The sequence below is a fragment of the Ammodytes marinus genome (genome assembly GCF_949987685.1).
Source record: "Ammodytes marinus genome assembly, chromosome: 8".
Classification (NCBI taxonomy): Eukaryota; Metazoa; Chordata; class Actinopteri; order Uranoscopiformes; family Ammodytidae; genus Ammodytes; species Ammodytes marinus.
In genome coordinates, this window is record NC_137212.1 from 10,858,097 (window position 1) to 10,875,839 (window position 17,743).

At 41.1% G+C, this 17,743-nt stretch overlaps 2 protein-coding genes across 3 annotated transcripts in view; both read right to left on the reverse strand.

The window, feature by feature from the left end:
* Nucleotides 1–515: 515 nt before the first annotated feature.
* Nucleotides 516–2,149, reverse strand: ndufa7 (NADH:ubiquinone oxidoreductase subunit A7). The gene is made up of 4 exons (XM_080033355.1): nucleotides 2,061–2,149; nucleotides 1,771–1,820; nucleotides 963–1,100; nucleotides 516–739 (listed from the first exon to the last, which is right to left on the reverse strand). Exons 1-4 carry the CDS (start codon nucleotides 2,109–2,111, stop codon nucleotides 652–654), a joined length of 327 nt encoding a protein of 108 aa, XP_079889481.1. The 5' UTR covers nucleotides 2,112–2,149; the 3' UTR covers nucleotides 516–651.
* Nucleotides 2,150–2,850: 701 nt separating this feature from the next.
* Nucleotides 2,851–17,743, reverse strand: part of mast3b (microtubule associated serine/threonine kinase 3b) — a 41,279-nt gene continuing 26,386 nt past the window's right edge. For both annotated transcript variants that reach the window (XM_080033200.1, XM_080033201.1), the window contains one exon: nucleotides 2,851–6,856. In XM_080033200.1, the coding sequence (XP_079889326.1) occupies nucleotides 5,787–6,856 (1,070 nt within the window). In that variant the 3' untranslated portion in view covers nucleotides 2,851–5,786. The remainder of the gene's footprint in view (nucleotides 6,857–17,743) is intronic.

Consider the following 17,743-nt stretch of genomic DNA (forward strand, 5'->3'; position numbering starts at 1 on the left):
TGTAACTAATTAAGCACTTTTTTAAAATAGATCTTCAGAAACCCTGCAAGAAGGGGTTAAAGGTTCATCATGAACTTTATTACAGTTCTCTTAAATTACAGAATTACTTAAAATACCAGGAGATAAAAAGATCTGAATCCCTCATGAGATATGCAGGATTTTCCATTTCATGTAATGGGTGTTTACCAATGGGTGTTTACGCTCAAGTCCACCAATTAAGGGGAATCAAAAGTAAAAAAGTCTGCTTCCCCAAATTGTGTCGACTGAGCACATCTTTAGTTTTGGACTTTATGGCTGAACTGTCTGGTTTTGGGAGAGGGATCAGTGTCAGTCGGGCCCTTTAGGTCCATGGAGGATCCAGGTCTTAAATTGGCACACATCTCTTTGGTCCTTCCCACTATCCCCGCTCACCTTGCAGCCAGTATTTCAAATCTTTCTTTCACATGCATTCACACACTGAAGTCTCCGGATCCATTTCACATTTCCACAATATGAGCAGAATAAGCAGCCATGGAGACATTTAAATAGAACACATTTTATTCACACTTTCTATCGTACAGGATTCAACCAACACAAGCAGTGGTCAGAGCTCTACAGCAGGTATGGATGGAGACATTAGGTTGTTGATGCTGAAGGGGTTAATCCTGCTGCTCAGAGGTACGGCTGGTCTGTGGACAGTGTTGGCTCCTTATATACAGCGCCCGGGGTCACTGGAAGCTTTGGGACTTCAGCAACTTGACTAGAAGTGTCAAAAAATACCACATATAATTAAGCATTGAATATAAATATAATTTTTAATTCATCATGGGGTTGAACATGTAACAGTATTAGTTTTACATAAGTAACAGGTTGGTTCTATGAGGAGAGGTAGGTGCTTAGTGCAGCAAAAATTAAGCATTTTAAATTTTCAAATGCCGTCCCCTAAAATGTTCCCCAGCTCAATGCATTGAGTGATTCTTTACCTGCCAGCGGTGAGAGCTTTCTGTGCAGACATGACAACAGTTGGGGGACCCGCCTCCCTGCGACCATCTCTTGTGAAGTAGTAGTTGCTGGCATACTTGTGGCTCGGGCCTACCGGCAGTTTTGGTGCTGGCTGCGTCCTGTCGAAAAAATTGTTTGTTCAGAACTGAAATTTGAAGGCAAACAAATCCAAAATAGATGACTTTGGGTTAGAATTTTTTTTAGATAAAACATGAATTCATCTTTGTTCCAGTGAAAAAGAAAGAAGACATACTTTAAATGTTAAAAATAATGTTTTTTGATTTGGTGTGTCATTGTTTTGTTTCGGGTCATTCAAAATACGCAACTAAAAAGCCCAAAAATTATAATAATGTATCACTTAGGGGTCACAACAATGTGACCATATCAGATGGATCACACCATGCTGTTCTGTGTGATGTGAGAGGCATTTGTAAATAATAATAATAATAATAAAAAAAATACATTTATAAAATAAATACATGTACCAATTACAAAGTTTTTTTTAAATGCAGCATGAGAAAAAAAAATCCCACTACTCATTTGTGAGCATTTAAAAAAACTTTTGAAATATTTATTTGAGACATTTAATACCGACATGAAGGCTTCATTTTTAGATTAATTCATTTAGCCTTTAATTTTTGTAATGAACTGAAGGAGCCCTGTTCTCTGGTCACTTAAATGTCGCTATTGACTGGTGTTAACAGAGACATAAATCAGTCTTTAGTGCAATGTGTAGCAGCAGAGTGGGGATTCGGGAAGCAGTAATAGTTTCGTAAAAATAAATCTCACCTCTTTGCAACTTCCCCATATCTCAGCTGCAGTTTGGACTGTAGGTCATGCTGAAAAAAGACACAACGCTGGATTAACTACTCGTACTAAAATCTGCTGATATAACACACACAATCAAAACAGACTAATTATGTTCATCGTTTACACTAACACAGACATATCTTCATCATAGAGCTAGCTCGTACAGCTATAATGGGCTATAATGGGCTACCAAGGAAGTACGAGAAATGCAAATATAAACCTAGCGTATTTATTTTACAGTAGGTATTGTCTGCTGTTGTGTTGCTTACCCCAGATAAGAAATTTCTGATCCTTTGGACGATTTTAGTCGCTGTCGCCATTTTTGCTGTTGTGAAGGACACAAGACTTCTTCTGTGAATTGAAATAAAGTATCTCAGCACGTGACCGACCCCTCGCGGTGTGGGCTAGGAACTGCAACAGTCTAAGAAAAATGCGCTACTTTCATGATATAATAAATAGGCTATCACTGTTGCATGACATTTTTGCATTTTCCATAAATTCCACCCGAAAGTCAATTATCCCTAACTTTTTGTGAGTAATGTATAGACTGTAATTTTTACCAATTTCCTATTTCTCTACTTTTGAATATTTTTTTTTGTTGAAAAAGCAGAAACATGTAGGCTATCTGTATTTTTGAAAAATAAAAGTATGTGTTTATACAATATTAATTTAAAAATATCCCATCTTTTAACATTTTTGCTCTCAGTTTTCCAGCCTCATTTTATTTAAGTGCATATAGTAATTGTATCATATGATCGTGGGGCCTGTTTTTAACAAATTGGCTAAAGCTAATCGCTAATGTCATCATGTAACTGTTGTCTTAACTACAAATTTATTTTAATGTCTCTTTAAATTTGTATGTACAAAGTATGATTTTTTTTTTTAGGAAATATCCTCAAATTTGAAACAGCCCCAGTAGCTGTAAGAGCAGTGGAAAAACTAAATTATCTGTGTAAACTATAATGTTCCCAAGAACATAAAACTCAACAAGTGGAATTGGACTCAGGATGAGTCGAAGAGAAATACACATTTTTTATTTGTTGCACAAGAAAACACAGTACAGGGCAACGACGCCGGTATACCATGCCATCAAGTATTACAGATGTGTCTCATGCAGCATGCACTGAACAGAGGAGTTCACCGGAGAACACATGCACTTGTACAACAGTTTGACCTGCAAGTTTGTCCTTTAAAGAGTAACTTGAACACCAGCTGAGAATCTTGTCTTTGGTGACCTCCAGTTTTTGTTTTTTTAACATCATGTAGCATTGACTACATTCACACAAGGGACCAGGTTAATTGGCGAAATATTGTAAACATGCACTGCAAAAAGGTTTGACCCGAACCTTCTGCTGAATCATTTTGGAAGAGAGACTGCGTTTAGAGTTCAAATGATCCCTGACCGTTTGGCTGTGAATTGTACTCATAGTTTTGAATCCGATTTATATTTTGTCTGACTGTTGTATTTAAATGAACGGACCTCCGGGTAACATCTGTAATTATTACTTTCCCTGAATTACATCTTTTCACGCAATTATGCACATGTAAGTTAAATGTTAAGTGTAGACTACAAATGGCCAATAAATCAAGTTATTGCAGTGTCACCAAAACCATGTTGCTCCTTTTTATAAAACCTATACGAAAACACGTAGCCTATTTTCAAAAAGCTGACGATAAAGCGTAGACTTCAGTGTGCGCAGAAACGCCAAATGCTTCTCTGGTTGGTGCTAAATTACTCTTCATGAACAGTTTTTCAAAAAGAACCATAGATAAGTCAGATATGTTACTTCTATGAGTTTTCTTTAACGGTATCAAAGAGGTTTACATCATATACGGCCACAGGATATAAAAATGTCTGTACAGTACATAGCATGTTCGTTCATTGTAAACATTTCCGTCAGTGACATAATCGGGGCCTGTTCACTGACATGACAGCATCCTGTAAGGTCGACATCATCATGAGATGAGGATTTTTTTCTTTTCTTTTTTTTTTAAAAGGAAGGAGGACTTAAGGAACACATAAAAAACTGTGATGCTTTATAAACAGAAGACTCTAGAGAAAGTTGGTACAAAGGCAAAATAGCCACTGACAAATAAAACAAAAGACATCAAAACGTTGTCGCTGTAGCGGAAAAAGGTGAAGTGTATCCAGTGACTGTGCTGGATATGAATTACTGTTCTGATTTCCAACAAGGTTTTATATACATATGCAGTATATATATATAAAAAGCTCATTCCCTCAAGTTAGACTTTCCAAAATCCTATTAGTCATTGTCATCGTGCATATTGTCCTTCAACATTTGGAATTATACACATCCTGGTTATCAAAATATACATCAATATATGTACAATACAAAGACATAAAACATTTGTTCAATGAAGCCCTGGGTTTGGATTCGACGCAAGGGCCATTTTTCAGTTAACCGTCAGAATTCACTTAGAAAATTCATGTCAAAAAATATGTTGTATGTAAACATCACTACACAGTAAACGGGGAAGGAACAAGTCTTTCAGGCGTGGTGTATCTTAAACGATCAGTGAAAACACTAAAAGGAAAAAAAATACTCCAAAAATACACTAGGAATAAACACATTTCCAGGTACACAATGTCTTGTAAACATAAGCAAGGAGAGGTCAAGAAAATGAATACCACATTTTTTTTTCTACAAAAAAAAGATGTAATCCTTTGAGGTTTTGAAGACGACAATAGACTTGAATTTGGCTTCACAATATTTTTCCTGCAAAATTGCAAGTTATACAGCGAGACATGCCGAGTCAGTGTTTACAGGTGTTGGCAGTAAAACAAAAACAAATCAAAACTAAATTTGATGTACTGGTTTGATATGGCATCGCACAAGTTTCTATCAGGTAGCCACAAAGCAGAGTGCGGCACGTTATGTAACATCCAGAACTTCCTCATCCTTATCTACATTTTTCTTGAGACGTCTTCAAGTTAATAGATGCCAGTGGGGGAAAAAAAACTGACGAAACGTCTTCAAGTCGAGATTCGGTACAAACAACGCAACAAAAATTAAAAATTCAAAGATATGGCTTAGAGGATTCTGCGCTGATATCATTGCACATCATAACACCATTTATAAGCTGGCTTCATGAAAGTTGTAGAGCGTAAAACAGCTTCAACGTGCAATGTTACCCTACTGTCTGTAATCATGAATTCACACCGCAAGGAACATGATCAACGAGTCAATGGAAGTAAGTTTATTGAAACATGGGCCTGCACCACAATAAACTTTTCATGTTTTCCAGACGGCTGTAATTCCGTGCTTTTCCTTTCCCTAATAATGTGATTGTTTCATGAACAATAGCTGTCTGACAAGTGCAAAATGGAAGATTTCCAACTGTGCATAGCTCTCCTGTTTTGAGCCACTTTCAAACTGGAGTATTTATTTCTTGCATTCTAATTTGTTCTTGGTAGCAAAAACGTTTTTCTTGTCCAGTGTAGTGCTATTGAAGGCCAAAACAAATGTGGAGTGTTGCTGTATATTGCACTCCCGAGTGCGGCTGACAGAAAATGACAAATCAACCATGTTTCTCACAGTGTGAACAGACAGTCATTCTTAGGTTTATGGAGATCCATTAAAAAAAGCAGCATTAAACTTCTTAGATCTTAACTGACAGACAAGAAAAACAGAGCTTCTCGTACCTTTTGATCCATTCAAAAATTATGAGCAGCTTTATCAAACTTCTCTGTACCGCAGCAATACATTTAAAAAATAGACATATATATATATATAAAAAAGAAAATAAATTCAGTCAAAAGACATGAAACCACCTTTTATGGATACAAAAATGTTGCGCCTTGGCTATTGAACCAATGAGAACTTCCCTCTTTCCCTGTTACCAACTCATCAGCGCAGAAGGTCCGTAACGCCTTGAAGAAAATATTCACAAATTTCAAGTAAAATCTTCTCCCACACTCAAGTATGTAAATGAGTTTACAACTTTCCAAAAGACTCAAAATAAGTGGTGAGCTGTCACTTTCTCAGTTGCCCTCTTTGTGGAGTTTCCTCTGTGCAACCTGCTGATGGTCCCACCTGAGGACCAGCCTGACTGCTTTCTGCTGCCTGACTGCAGCTGCTGTCTGCGAGAGGATGATCTGCCTGCTGTGGCTGAAGTGAAGCGACACTCATCTCCAGCTCAGGTTTGTTTTCGGTTTCCTCTTCATCCGAACAGGGCTCCCACTCATCTTGCTCGCTCTCTGTTGAGCCCTGCACGGCGATCTGAGGCACCAACCTCCTCACCCCCAGCTCCACCTCCTCACTGGTTTGGGGTTGAGTGAGCATCCAGTCCATCCTGTTCTGCTGCTGCTGAATACACTGTGTCTGGGCTCCTGGAGCCGTGGTGGTCACTGTGACCGTGGTGCTGCTTTTCTCCTCTGGCTCATCAAAGCTCACCTCCTGCACCGCCTCCTGTTTCTTGAAAGAGTCTCGCCGCTCTGATAGGTTGAGCTTTCGCATCACGACCAGCTGCTCCGACCTTTCAAGGCCAGAGTCCCTCATCCTCTGGCTGCCCATGTATCCGCCCAGCCGGCTGTGGTCGGCCCCAATGTACGAGACTCCAAAGGCACCGTCTGCCTCCGAGTCACATGACAGGTCCGCCTCACCGTAAAACGGCACTTCCAGCGTGTGCCTCCGGGGGGCGTATGACTTCTTATCGCCGTGATGCATACCATACAGCTTCTCAGCCGACTGTACCCTCTTCAGGAGGGGAGATCGGGGGGGCTCGGCACTGCGGGGCCGGACCATGTGCCGTACTATGGTGGGCGGGGACAGGGTTTTGCCGTGGAAGGTGTGAAGGGATTTGGCGAAGCTTGAGAGCGGAGAGGGAGAGCGCTGTGGAGAAAGAGGCTGTGTGGAGGATGAGGAGGAGTTGCAGGCCAGGGGCGAGGGGGGGATGTTGCTGGTGGACTTGCGGCGGCCAGCCTTGGTGTAGCGCTGCGTGCTGAGTTTGGAGCCCAGGCCGTGCAGAGAGCTGGGTCGGATGTGTGCAGCGGGGGAACTGGGAGAGCTGGAGCAGGGAGACGTGCTCTGAGGCGAGTTGTTTTCTGGGAGGCAGAAATAAAACGGTTTTTAAAAGCTGAACATCATAAGTTATATTTTAAAGCTATAGTGTGTAGCTTTTTTAGATTAATCATATCACCAAAAAAGTTGACAAAGCCTATAAGCTCCACCAAACTCTCCCTGTATTTCTCAGTATGGCAGCGTTTATAAACTGGTGTGAACTGGTGTGATGTATCGCTACAATGGCACAGGAGCTCAGAAAAATCCCAATAACAGTCCAATACAGAGCCGGCCCGAGGCATAAGCGAACTAAGCGGTCGCTTAGGGCCCCCGGCCGCCAGTTGGGCCCCCTTTTTAGTTTGTGGGTTTGATATTAACATCATATTCAGGGTTCGTACAGCTTTTTAAGAGTAAAATTCAAGCACTTTTCCAGCACTTTCAAGATACAATGTCAACTTTTTCAAGGAAGCCGAAGCTTTAAATATATACAGTATATAAATAAATGCTTATGATTTCATACATTGCCTTATCTGTAAAATGGGAGTGTTCATAATATAATGTGTATGGACAATCACCAAATTGCAGTATGGCCCTAAGGAGACCTTTATCAGTTTAGTTCATATGCCAAAAATGACCATCTATCAGGTTAATAACAACATGACTATACTTGAGCAATATCACATGAGATGGAGCATATTGTCACTCTATATCAGTGCTGCTGCAGTGTCCTCTCTCCCACCCAATTATTTTTGCTAGTGTCCTGCAAGTTTACATATTGTTTATAATAAATCAGAAATAAAGACAATTGGAAAATGTGATAAAACATCAAAAATCTTATTAAAATAAACTAATTCATGAATTGCAAAGTCGTAGGACAAGTTTTAAGTAAACATTGGGTGTGGACACATTAGAAGTGGAGGTCTGGGGGTCCCCCCCAAAAATCTTTGAGCATTAAACACTTAATTTCCTGCATTCTGGTGAATTTTTATGAAGCAATGTGTGCCTTTTCTGCATTCATTTTAATGAAAAAAAGGAGAACATTCACGGTTCCGCTGACACAAATTTAATTGAATAGCCTACAATGCATGTGTAGTGCTTTCAAATATCTCCTGTAGCCTATTGTTAAAACATTTGGTTAAACTGTAATAAAGGTAATTATTCTATATCATGTCTACTATTGAGGGTTGAGTGGCTGGTGGTATTTTACTAGCAGCATTAGGCTTTATTCAAAGAAGAAAACAAGTAGGGAACAGTTCAACACCAATGCAAACCAACCTACTAAAATAAAAACATCTGGGGACCAACCCAGATATTTTATTTTAGTAGGCTCCCTCCTCTATGCTACCTTAATTTGTGTTATGAAAAGTGCTATAAATGTGCAATACATAGGATACAGTTAATTACACAGAAGAATAAAAGCATTTTTATTGGCGGATGAGCCATTAATAACTTTGCAAACCTAATTTTCAAACAAATGTACCAAAAACAATGTACAAAACGATCCAAAGAACTTCTGAATTTACTAGAGTGAAATTGAAGCGTTAATATGTTTGATGCATGCGCGATTGCGCGCTCACCGGCCGGCGGGGACACAATTCTTATCAGCGGAAACTTGGCACGCTATCAACACACATAGAGAAGGTGCAGGGAGGGGGCTCGCCTCACGCTTCGAATGCACAGTGCACATCAAAGTATAACGTTAATGCGCGTTCAGAAAGAGGAAGTCACGGCACTCATGTCTGTTAAGCCCGTATCTCACTGGGCTGCGACTGTTTGCGACAAGTTGGAGACTGCAGTCGCGAGGGAGTCTCTAAACTGTCTCCAAACGTTCGCGGAGGTCTCAATTTCCTCGCATGAGTGTAACACATGGTGTAACATCACGTTACAATGAAGTAACCCCCAAGCTTACGTTATCTAGCTAACAACATGAATTTGGAGCAATACATTATTGAAAACTAGCTGGTCAGCTAATTGCTAACGGTGTTGAGCATCAATTTATTTCATTTTTCATTTAACTTTTATTTATCCTCGAGAGACCAATTGAGGGGTGACCCTCATTTTCAATGACGTCGAGTTCAAACAAATTCAAAGGAAAAACAACAATACATTAACAATATTCAACGCAAATACATCAAATACACAACAGGTGAAGAGAAAAACAATTGAAACATTTACACAGTGGTGAAATTAAGTGTATACAATATAGCCTAATTAAAACAGTTACAGGTAGAGTTTGGCAGATTTAAAATAGTTTGTTTAAATTGGTTAAAGGATATGAAGTTATTTAGTTTAATTTGTTGCTGTAAGTTGTTCCAGGAGTCAGGGGCACTGAAGCTAAAAGCTGTCTTTCCTAGCTCAGACCGGGCTTGTGGGACATAAAGCATAAGCATGTCAGTGGAGCGGGTCTGATAAAGCCCATCTGAGATTTGCAGCAATTCAGTTAAATAACGAGGAAGCTTCCCGGTCAAGGCTTTGTAAATTAAAATATGCCAATGTGCGTCACGTCTCTCTTTAAGGGAGGACCACCCAACCTTTTCATATAAAAGACAATGGTGTGTGTCATAAGCATCTCCTGTGATGAACCTTAAAGCAGAGTGAAAAACAGAGTCCAGGAGTTTAAGACATGAATGTGATGCATGCCGGTAAACCACATCACCGTAATCAAGGACAGACATGAAAACTGCTTCAATAATCCTTTTCCTACTAAATAAAGGGAAGGTGGTTTTGTTCCTATAAAAATAGCCAATTTTTTGTCGTAGTCGACGAACAAGATTTTTTATATGAAAATTAAAAGTGAGTTTATCATCTAACCAGATGCCAAGATATTTGTACTCTGTGACTCTTTCAATTAAAAATCCATTATTTGTAAAAATATTAAAATCATTCAAATTTGTAGTTCTTGCTCTGGAGAAACACATATATTTGGTTTTGTCTGTATTTAGAACCAGCCTGAGGTCCACTAGACAGTCCTGCAGGGTGTTAAAAGAGCTTTGTAGGTTCTGAATAGATTGGTGCACCGAATCGGAAATGCAATACAGTACTGTGTCGTCAGCGTATAGATGGGCATGACAGTTTTTTAGCGATGAAACAATGTTATTTATATAAATTGTGAAAAGAACTGGACCTAAAATTGAGCCTTGTGGGACACCATTTGTAACAGTTAAAAACTCAGATTGGTATCTTCCGAGTTTAACTGACTGCTGTCTATCAGAGAGATAATCCCTAAACCAGCTACATGCAGAATGATCAAAGCCAATGTCATGCAGCCTCTGTAAAAGCAAATGGTGGTCAACAGTATCAAAGGCCTTTGAAAGATCAATAAAAAGTGCTGCACAGTGCTTTTTCTTGTCTAATGCTGTAACAATGTTGTTTACAACCAAAGTCACAGCAGAGACAGTACTGTGGCCTGCCCTAAAACCAGATTGGAATGGGCTCAAAATGGAAGCACTAGTTAGAAATGTTTTTAACTGATTATTAATAAGTGATTCTAGAATTTTTGCCAGGCATGGGAGTTTGGAAATTGGCCTGTAGTTATTAAGATTATTTTTGTCACCACCTTTATGTAAAGGAATTACGTGAGCTTTTTTCCAAATTTTAGGAACTATTCCAGAGGAGATGGAAAGATTAAAAATATGGGTTATTTGTTTTGATATTATATGTGTCGAAAGCTTGATTGAAAACGGGTCCAAATTGTCCTCTCCCATGTACTTCTTGGGGTTGATGGCGAGGAGCGCATCTACAACAACACTTGTGGGAAGAAGATCAAGGCTGAAAATAGGAGTTTGAGAGACAGGCGGTACGTTACTACTGGTTGTAGAAGGTGTACAACCTCCATTTTGAAAGAGTTGACCAGCAGCTACAAAATGTTTATTAAAAGCTAAGCCAATCTCTTTTTGATCATTGAGAGTGTGACCATTTAATTTGATCTGAGTGGGAACTGTGCTAGAATTGTTTTTATTATAGTTCACAGCTTTCCAAAATAGTGCAGGGTTAGAGTAGCAGTCGGAGATTAATTCAAGGTAATATTCGGATTTGGCTTTCCTGACCATGGCTGTGCACTTATTCCTAAATTGTCTAAAAATAGTCCAATTGGTATTATCTCCAGAGCGTCTAGCTAGAGACCATGCTTTATTTCTTTCAGAAAATAAATCAGACAGTTCACTTGTAAACCAGGGGTTTGATCTATTTTTTACTCTATGCTTTTTAAGGGGCGCATGTTTGTTTATAATTGAGGTGAAACTATTGATGAAATAGTCTAAGGCTAACTCAACATCCGAAATTTCCGTAGTGAGTTGAATGTCACTATGACGGAGATCACTTAAAAAGGCTTGCTCATTAAACCCTTTAAAATTACGCTTAATTATGATTTTAGGTTGAGATCTTTTTAAATGAATACTTCTGATACAGGCCACTGGGCAGTGATCACTAATCCCGAGCTCAAAAACACCAGCTGAGACTATTTTATTTATTTTATTTGATAGGATTAAATCGATTAAAGTTGATTTTGCTGGGTTTTTTAGATTGGGTCTTGTGGACTCAGTTATTAATTGTGTAAGATTAACGTTGCTACAGATTTCTTTGAAAGGTTCAGAGGCACCAGAAAGCCAATCAACGTTAAAATCACCCATCACAATTACCTCTCTATTTACATAACTGGAGAGCATATGTGCTAGATCGTTTAAGGAGCTAGTAACAGCAGAAGGGGGCCTATACACACCAATTACAACAAAACAATCATTTGATGATAAAGATAATTCTAGCGCGATAAATTCAAAACAATTTGGAACAGAGACAGCATGTAAAAGTGTTACAGAATAACAGGATTTAACATATACAGCCACTCCCCCACCCCTTGCGTTTCTGTCTATTCTGAATAAATTGTATTCATTAATTGCCACAATAGAGTCATCTGTACTCTTCTTTAACCAGGATTCAGTCAGAATCAAGACATCTGGATCTGCCTGGGACACTAAAATCTTTACATGGTCTAATTTATCATGCTGCAATAAACTTCTAATATTTAGATGAAGAAAACCCAAGCCCTTTCTTGATTTAAGAATTTGTGGGGAATTTAGTTTAGAGCAAAGGGGGTCAGTGATGTCTGGGATGAATGAAGGACAATTTGAGGTGTTGTTATGAGTTAAATTGGGGGATATTTCAGCAGGATCCCTGGGGAGATCTTTTTTAATGGGGGATGATTTGGTAGGGTCGTGCTGTGGTAAATATCAGTCCGAATTATGCCAAGATGCGATGTGATGAATGTAGTGATTAGTAAGTTCTTTAATACCTTTGGCATTGGGATGGAGGCCGTCAGATTTGAGTAGTGTGTGTCTAGAGAAAGAGTCAAAGTTGTTAATATAGCCCAGAGAGTTGCCCGAGCACCAGGACTCCAGCCGTTCATGGAAATCCAAAAGACGGCTGTAGCGCTCAGGGCTTTTGGATGACGTGGGAATGGGGCCGGAAAATATACAGAATTTCCCCAGGCTCTCCAGGGTGAGGGCCAGACTCTGAAGATTGTCAAATAGTTGGTATGACCGTTTATTCATTACGTCATTAGTTCCAACATGCAGGATGACTGTGTGGGCAGTAGGGTGGAGGGCAACGAGGGCAGGTGTTAGCTCCATAATGTCAGATGATTTTCCTCCAGAGAGGCAATAGGTGAAAGCACCAGGGAGACAAAGAAATCTGACAATAGAGTCACCGATGATGAGGATCTCAGGTTGGCGATTCAAGCAGCTCCCACAGTAGAGAGACAGCTTCGATGAGAGGGGAGGAGGTGAGGGCAGGGCACAGCCGCGAGAGAGAGCCTCACCTGTACAGCGGATGTCAACATCGGGGGCACCACTTCGAGGAGGCACGGAGGGGTGCACACAGGGAAACACACTTCCAGATGGAGCTGGTAAACGGCGGCGATCTTGACATCCAAACTGGGAAGTGGAACCCCGACGTCCACGTGCCACCCTGGAGCAGGTCTGGACCGGCGAAGCAGATGGAGAGCCGGCAACACGAGCCGCAGGTTCAGCAGCTCCACATAGCACCTCCAGCGGAGCAAATGGATTGCGCGTCAACACAGGAGGAGGAGATGGAGAGGAGAGCAGAGGAGGAGGAAGAGGATGAGAAGATCGTGTAGAAGATCGTCTGCCCTTCTTCACAACAGACGTCCATGCAGCGTCGGGAGGCTGGGCAGCAGAAGCAGTAGAAACGCCGCTAACCGGTGCCTGAGAACTTGAAAGAGGAGCTTTTTCAAGCACAGCTAATTTGGAGACCAGGAAGGACTGCCGCTGGAGGAGATCGTGAATGAGACTCTCCACTGACTTGAGCTCAGATCTCAGGAGGAGAAGCTCCGGATCTGTCTGGGTGAGTGCCGATGACATGATGCGGTGAAAAAAAGACAGAACACTATAGAGCTAACGCTAGCTAGCGGAGTATTAGCTAGCTTTAGCCGTTTTAGCTAATTTCGGTGGTTTCTTTAAACGACCATAACTCATCACAGGAATGGGGTAGAGACTTACTTTTTTTTTGAAATGTTCAGAATCTTATGCTCTATGAGATGTATATGTCAAAATAGCATTTAGCATGCTATTTATTTGTATCAACAAGTCAATTACACATACAAACTCGGGATTTGGTGTAACTTGCAAAGAAGAACATGATTGAACAGTCAACCAGAGTGACATAGTCCGATACGTTTTAACGAAAAAAAATTCTCAACTGATTACCTTTGGCAGGAACTCTAAGTGCCGATTCCCCCATTGTGTACAGCTGGAGGTACTTTAAGCAGACCGTACAGTAGCCTATGCCTGTCGGTTATTAGGGCCTCGTCATAACCAAATGGAAACGGATATCTGATATGGAAGTATCGGGAGCAATAGGTCCATGAGCAGCGACTCGTGGTTCTGGATAATTCCTGGAGCGATCGCCAGGTGTGGCGCGTGTCCCAGGAAAGAAAACACGGGGAGCAACTGCACTCGTGCATACAAGACGGCGGCGAAGAAAACATTGCGACAGATTTTTTTTTTAATTTACAGAATAAAAAAATGAAAGAATTTGATGAATTACGACACTGGTCAATAAAGAGAAAATCCAGCATTTTCCAGCACAGTGTTCAGATTTCAAGCACATTTCAAACCTTGAAAACACTCGATTGAAAATCAAGCATTTTCCAGACTTTCAAGCATCTGTACGCAGGGCCGCCTTTATGCACGGGCTTACCTGGGCTGAAGCCCCAGGGCCTACGAAGATCAGGGGGCCTCTCCAAAAAAAAAAAAAAATGTTTTTTTTTTTTTTTTACTGTGTCAATATAGGCCCCTGATCTAAGAAGGCCACGAACATTGTCATTTAAAACAATAAATTATTGACTGGCTCATGATAGGCCCCTAATCTTCGTAGGGGGGGGGCTAACGGAGATCAGGGGCCCATCATGAACCAGTAAAGAAAAAGGAAAAAAAATCACATTATTTTTGGCCTATGAAGATCAAGGGGCCTATCATTCACCAGTACATTTTTGTTTAATTAACATTGTTCGGGGCAACGCAGATCAAGGGCCTACAGTATCTCACAAAAGTGAGTACACCCCTCACATTTCTTCACATTTTTCTTTATATCTTTCCATGGGACAACACTGAAGAAATGACACTTTGATACAATGTAAAGTAGTCAGTGTACAGCTTGTATAACAGTGTAAATTTACTGTCCCCTCAAAATAACTCGACACACAGCCATAAATGTCTAAACTGCTGGCAACAAAAGTGAGTACACCCCTTAGAAAAAATTTACAAATTGGGCCCAAAGTGTAAATATTTTGTGTGGCCACCATTATTTTCCAGCACTGCCTTAACCCTCTTGGGCATGGAGTTCACTAGAGCTTCACAGGTTGCAACTGGAACCCTCTTCCACCCATTTATGACAGCATCACAGAGCTGGTGGATATTAAAGATCTTGCGCTCCTCCACCTTCCGTTTGACGATGCCCCAAAGATGCTCAATAGGGTTTAGGTTTGGAGACATGCTTGGCCAGGCCATAACCTTTACCCTCAGCTTTTTTAGCAAGCCACTGGTCGTCTTGGAGGTGTGTTTGGGGTCGTTATCATGTTGCAATACCTCCCTGCGGCCCAGTTTACGAAGGTTGAGTGCACATGGTCAGCGTCGTACACAGAGGTTGGCTTTGGAAAATAGACGTATGAGTGCTGCCAGCATTGCTGAAGGGCTTGAAGGGGTGGGGGGTCAACCTGTCAGTGCTCAGACCATACGCCGCACTCTGCATCATACTGGTCTGCATGGCTGTCATACCAGAAGGAAGCCTATTCTAAAGATGATGCACAAGAAACCCCACAAAAAGTGTGCTGAAGACAAACAGACAAACAAAAATGTATTTTGGTCTCATCAGACCACAGGACATGGTTGCAGTAATCCATGTCCTGTGGTCTGATGAGACCAAAATACATTTATTTGGTTCAGATGGTGTTAAGAGTGTGGAGCGGCAACCAGGTGAGGAGTACAAAGACAAGTGTGTCTTGCCTAGAGTCAAGCATGGTGGTTGGAGTGTCATGGTCTGGGGCTGCATGAGTGCTGCAAGCACTGGGGATCTACATTTCATTGAATTCTAACATGTACTGTGACATACTGAAGCAGAGCATGATCCCCTCCCTTCATAAACTGGGCCGCAGGGCAGTACTGCAACATGATAACGACCCCAAACACCCCTCCGAACGACCACTGGCTTGCTAAAGAAGTTGAGGGTAAAGGTTATGGACTGGCCAAGCATGTCTCCAGTCTTAAACCCTATTGAGCATCTTTGGGGCATCCTAAAACGGGAGATGGAGGAGCGCAAGGACTCTAATATCCACCAGCTCCTTGATGTCGTCATGAATGGGTAGAAGAGGGTTCCAGTTGCAACCTGTGAAGCTCTGGTGAACTCCATGCCCAAGAGGGTTAAGGCAGTGCTAGATAATAATGATGGCAAAACAAAATATTGACACGTTGGGCCCAATTTGGACATTTTTTCTTAGGGGTGTACTCACTTTTGTTGCCAGCAGTTTAGACATTAATGGCTGTGTGTCGAGTTATTTTGAGGGGACAGTAAATTTACACTGTTATACAAGCTGTACACTGACTACTTGACATTGTATCAAAGTGTCATTTATTCAGTGTTGTCGCATGGAAAGATATAATGAAATATTTGAAGAAATGTTAGGGGTGTACTCACTTTTGTGAGATACTGTATATTGAGTTGAGCCATTAAAAACAAAACAAAGAATTCAAAGAGAGAAGTAGCTTTAGGATAAGGGATTATTTAAAAAAAATGGAATGCTGAATGACTGGATTTTTTTAAACCTGTATATTTTTGTTTCTGCTTTTTGGTATTTCTGTGTCTCCAAATGATTCCAGAAAATAGCTCACATAGGACACAGTTGATTTAGCCTTAGTTTTCTTCTCAAAGTGCACCAGATTGATGCATTTTACTTTAAAAGGTTACATTTTTTCTTCCGGGGGGGCATGCCCCCGGACCCCCCTAGAAGGTCCTGGGTCCCCACCGTGGTCTCCTCAATAACTTGAAAAAACACTGTAACCAAGCATGTGTGTCTGGTTATTAAAAGTCATTAGACCAGGAAGGGGGTTAAAGTACATGCATGGACATATAAAGAAATGGACACCGTATTGAAAAATGGCGCCCATACATTCCTATGAAAGCTTCTCATTGGCGCAGAGAAGCAACAAGGAAGCTGCCATATTGCTTTCATGAGAGCCCTGGCACCATGCTCCTCCTCCCTCGAAAACAAACTGAAAGCCGTTAAAAGCCGTTGGGCTAATAAAACGCTTGATGTGGCGTTTTGAAATGAAAACACTTCAGTTGTAATAGTATATGGTCTAAAGATAAGTTTGAGCCTATGATTGATATCCAGAAAAATTTTGCGGCGACACAATCTTGTTCGCCGCTTGTATTGGTGTGGACGGGAAAATCTGCCTAAAGGGCTTTCATGAAAATGAGCTCCCATTCACAGCATGCAGTACTAATGGGTTGGCCACTAGTCCATGCTGGCTGCTCGGAGAAGGCAGCATCCTGGGGGCCTGAGTACATGTTACCTTAAGAGTATTTGTATTTCATCAATAGAGATATTGTGGTGTAGACAAACGTGGCTTTAACGCATCTGTATTGTAAGACCGCCGCCCGGGGGGGCCTACGAAACCTCTCAGCCCCGGGGCCTAGTGGCAGGTAAAGGCAGCCCTGACGAACCCTGCATATTATGCAAATGTGAGTTATCATACAAAAAAAGGAATAACATTTTTTGGTCTAGATAATTAAAGCTACTACGAGTAAGCGGTAGTATTTTTACGACGCGTGCGGGGAGAGCAAGATTCAAATAATCAGGAAGCAATATGGTGCGTGTCCGTGTGTTGAAAGTGTGAGGGCACCGGACTCTTTTCGGCTTCCAGAGAGTGGTTAGTGACACAGCATCAACTAATGCCAGTAAGTGCTAAACACACACCTGATTGCAATGAGTTAATGCATTGTCACCTCTCACGTAGCTGAACGAGTCCGTGTCCGTGAGATGGCAGTTAGTTAGTAGTCTATGGATCACGATGAGGTAATGTGTTTATGTTGTTGTAAATAATGACTATTTCAGATGAATAATGGTCATCTGATGATGCTGGTGAGGCAAAGTAAACTGTGTTTTAGTAGGCTACCGCTCATTCATTTAGGAGTAAACACTGCAGTCTAGGTTCGCTCCGTGAAATTGTGTATACGTTGCTTGGCAACGCCCTCCCGCCCGCCTATCACTCTCCCTTTTAGCTTTGCTTCATTGCATTTTCTTTTTTTTCTTTGATGGTTCAGCCCCGTTATCAGTCATTATGACTACAAACAACTGTCTCAAACAAGGCTCCCGCTCCCCTTCCCTCACCTGGAGCCATAGGCTTCTCAATTCACGTTGC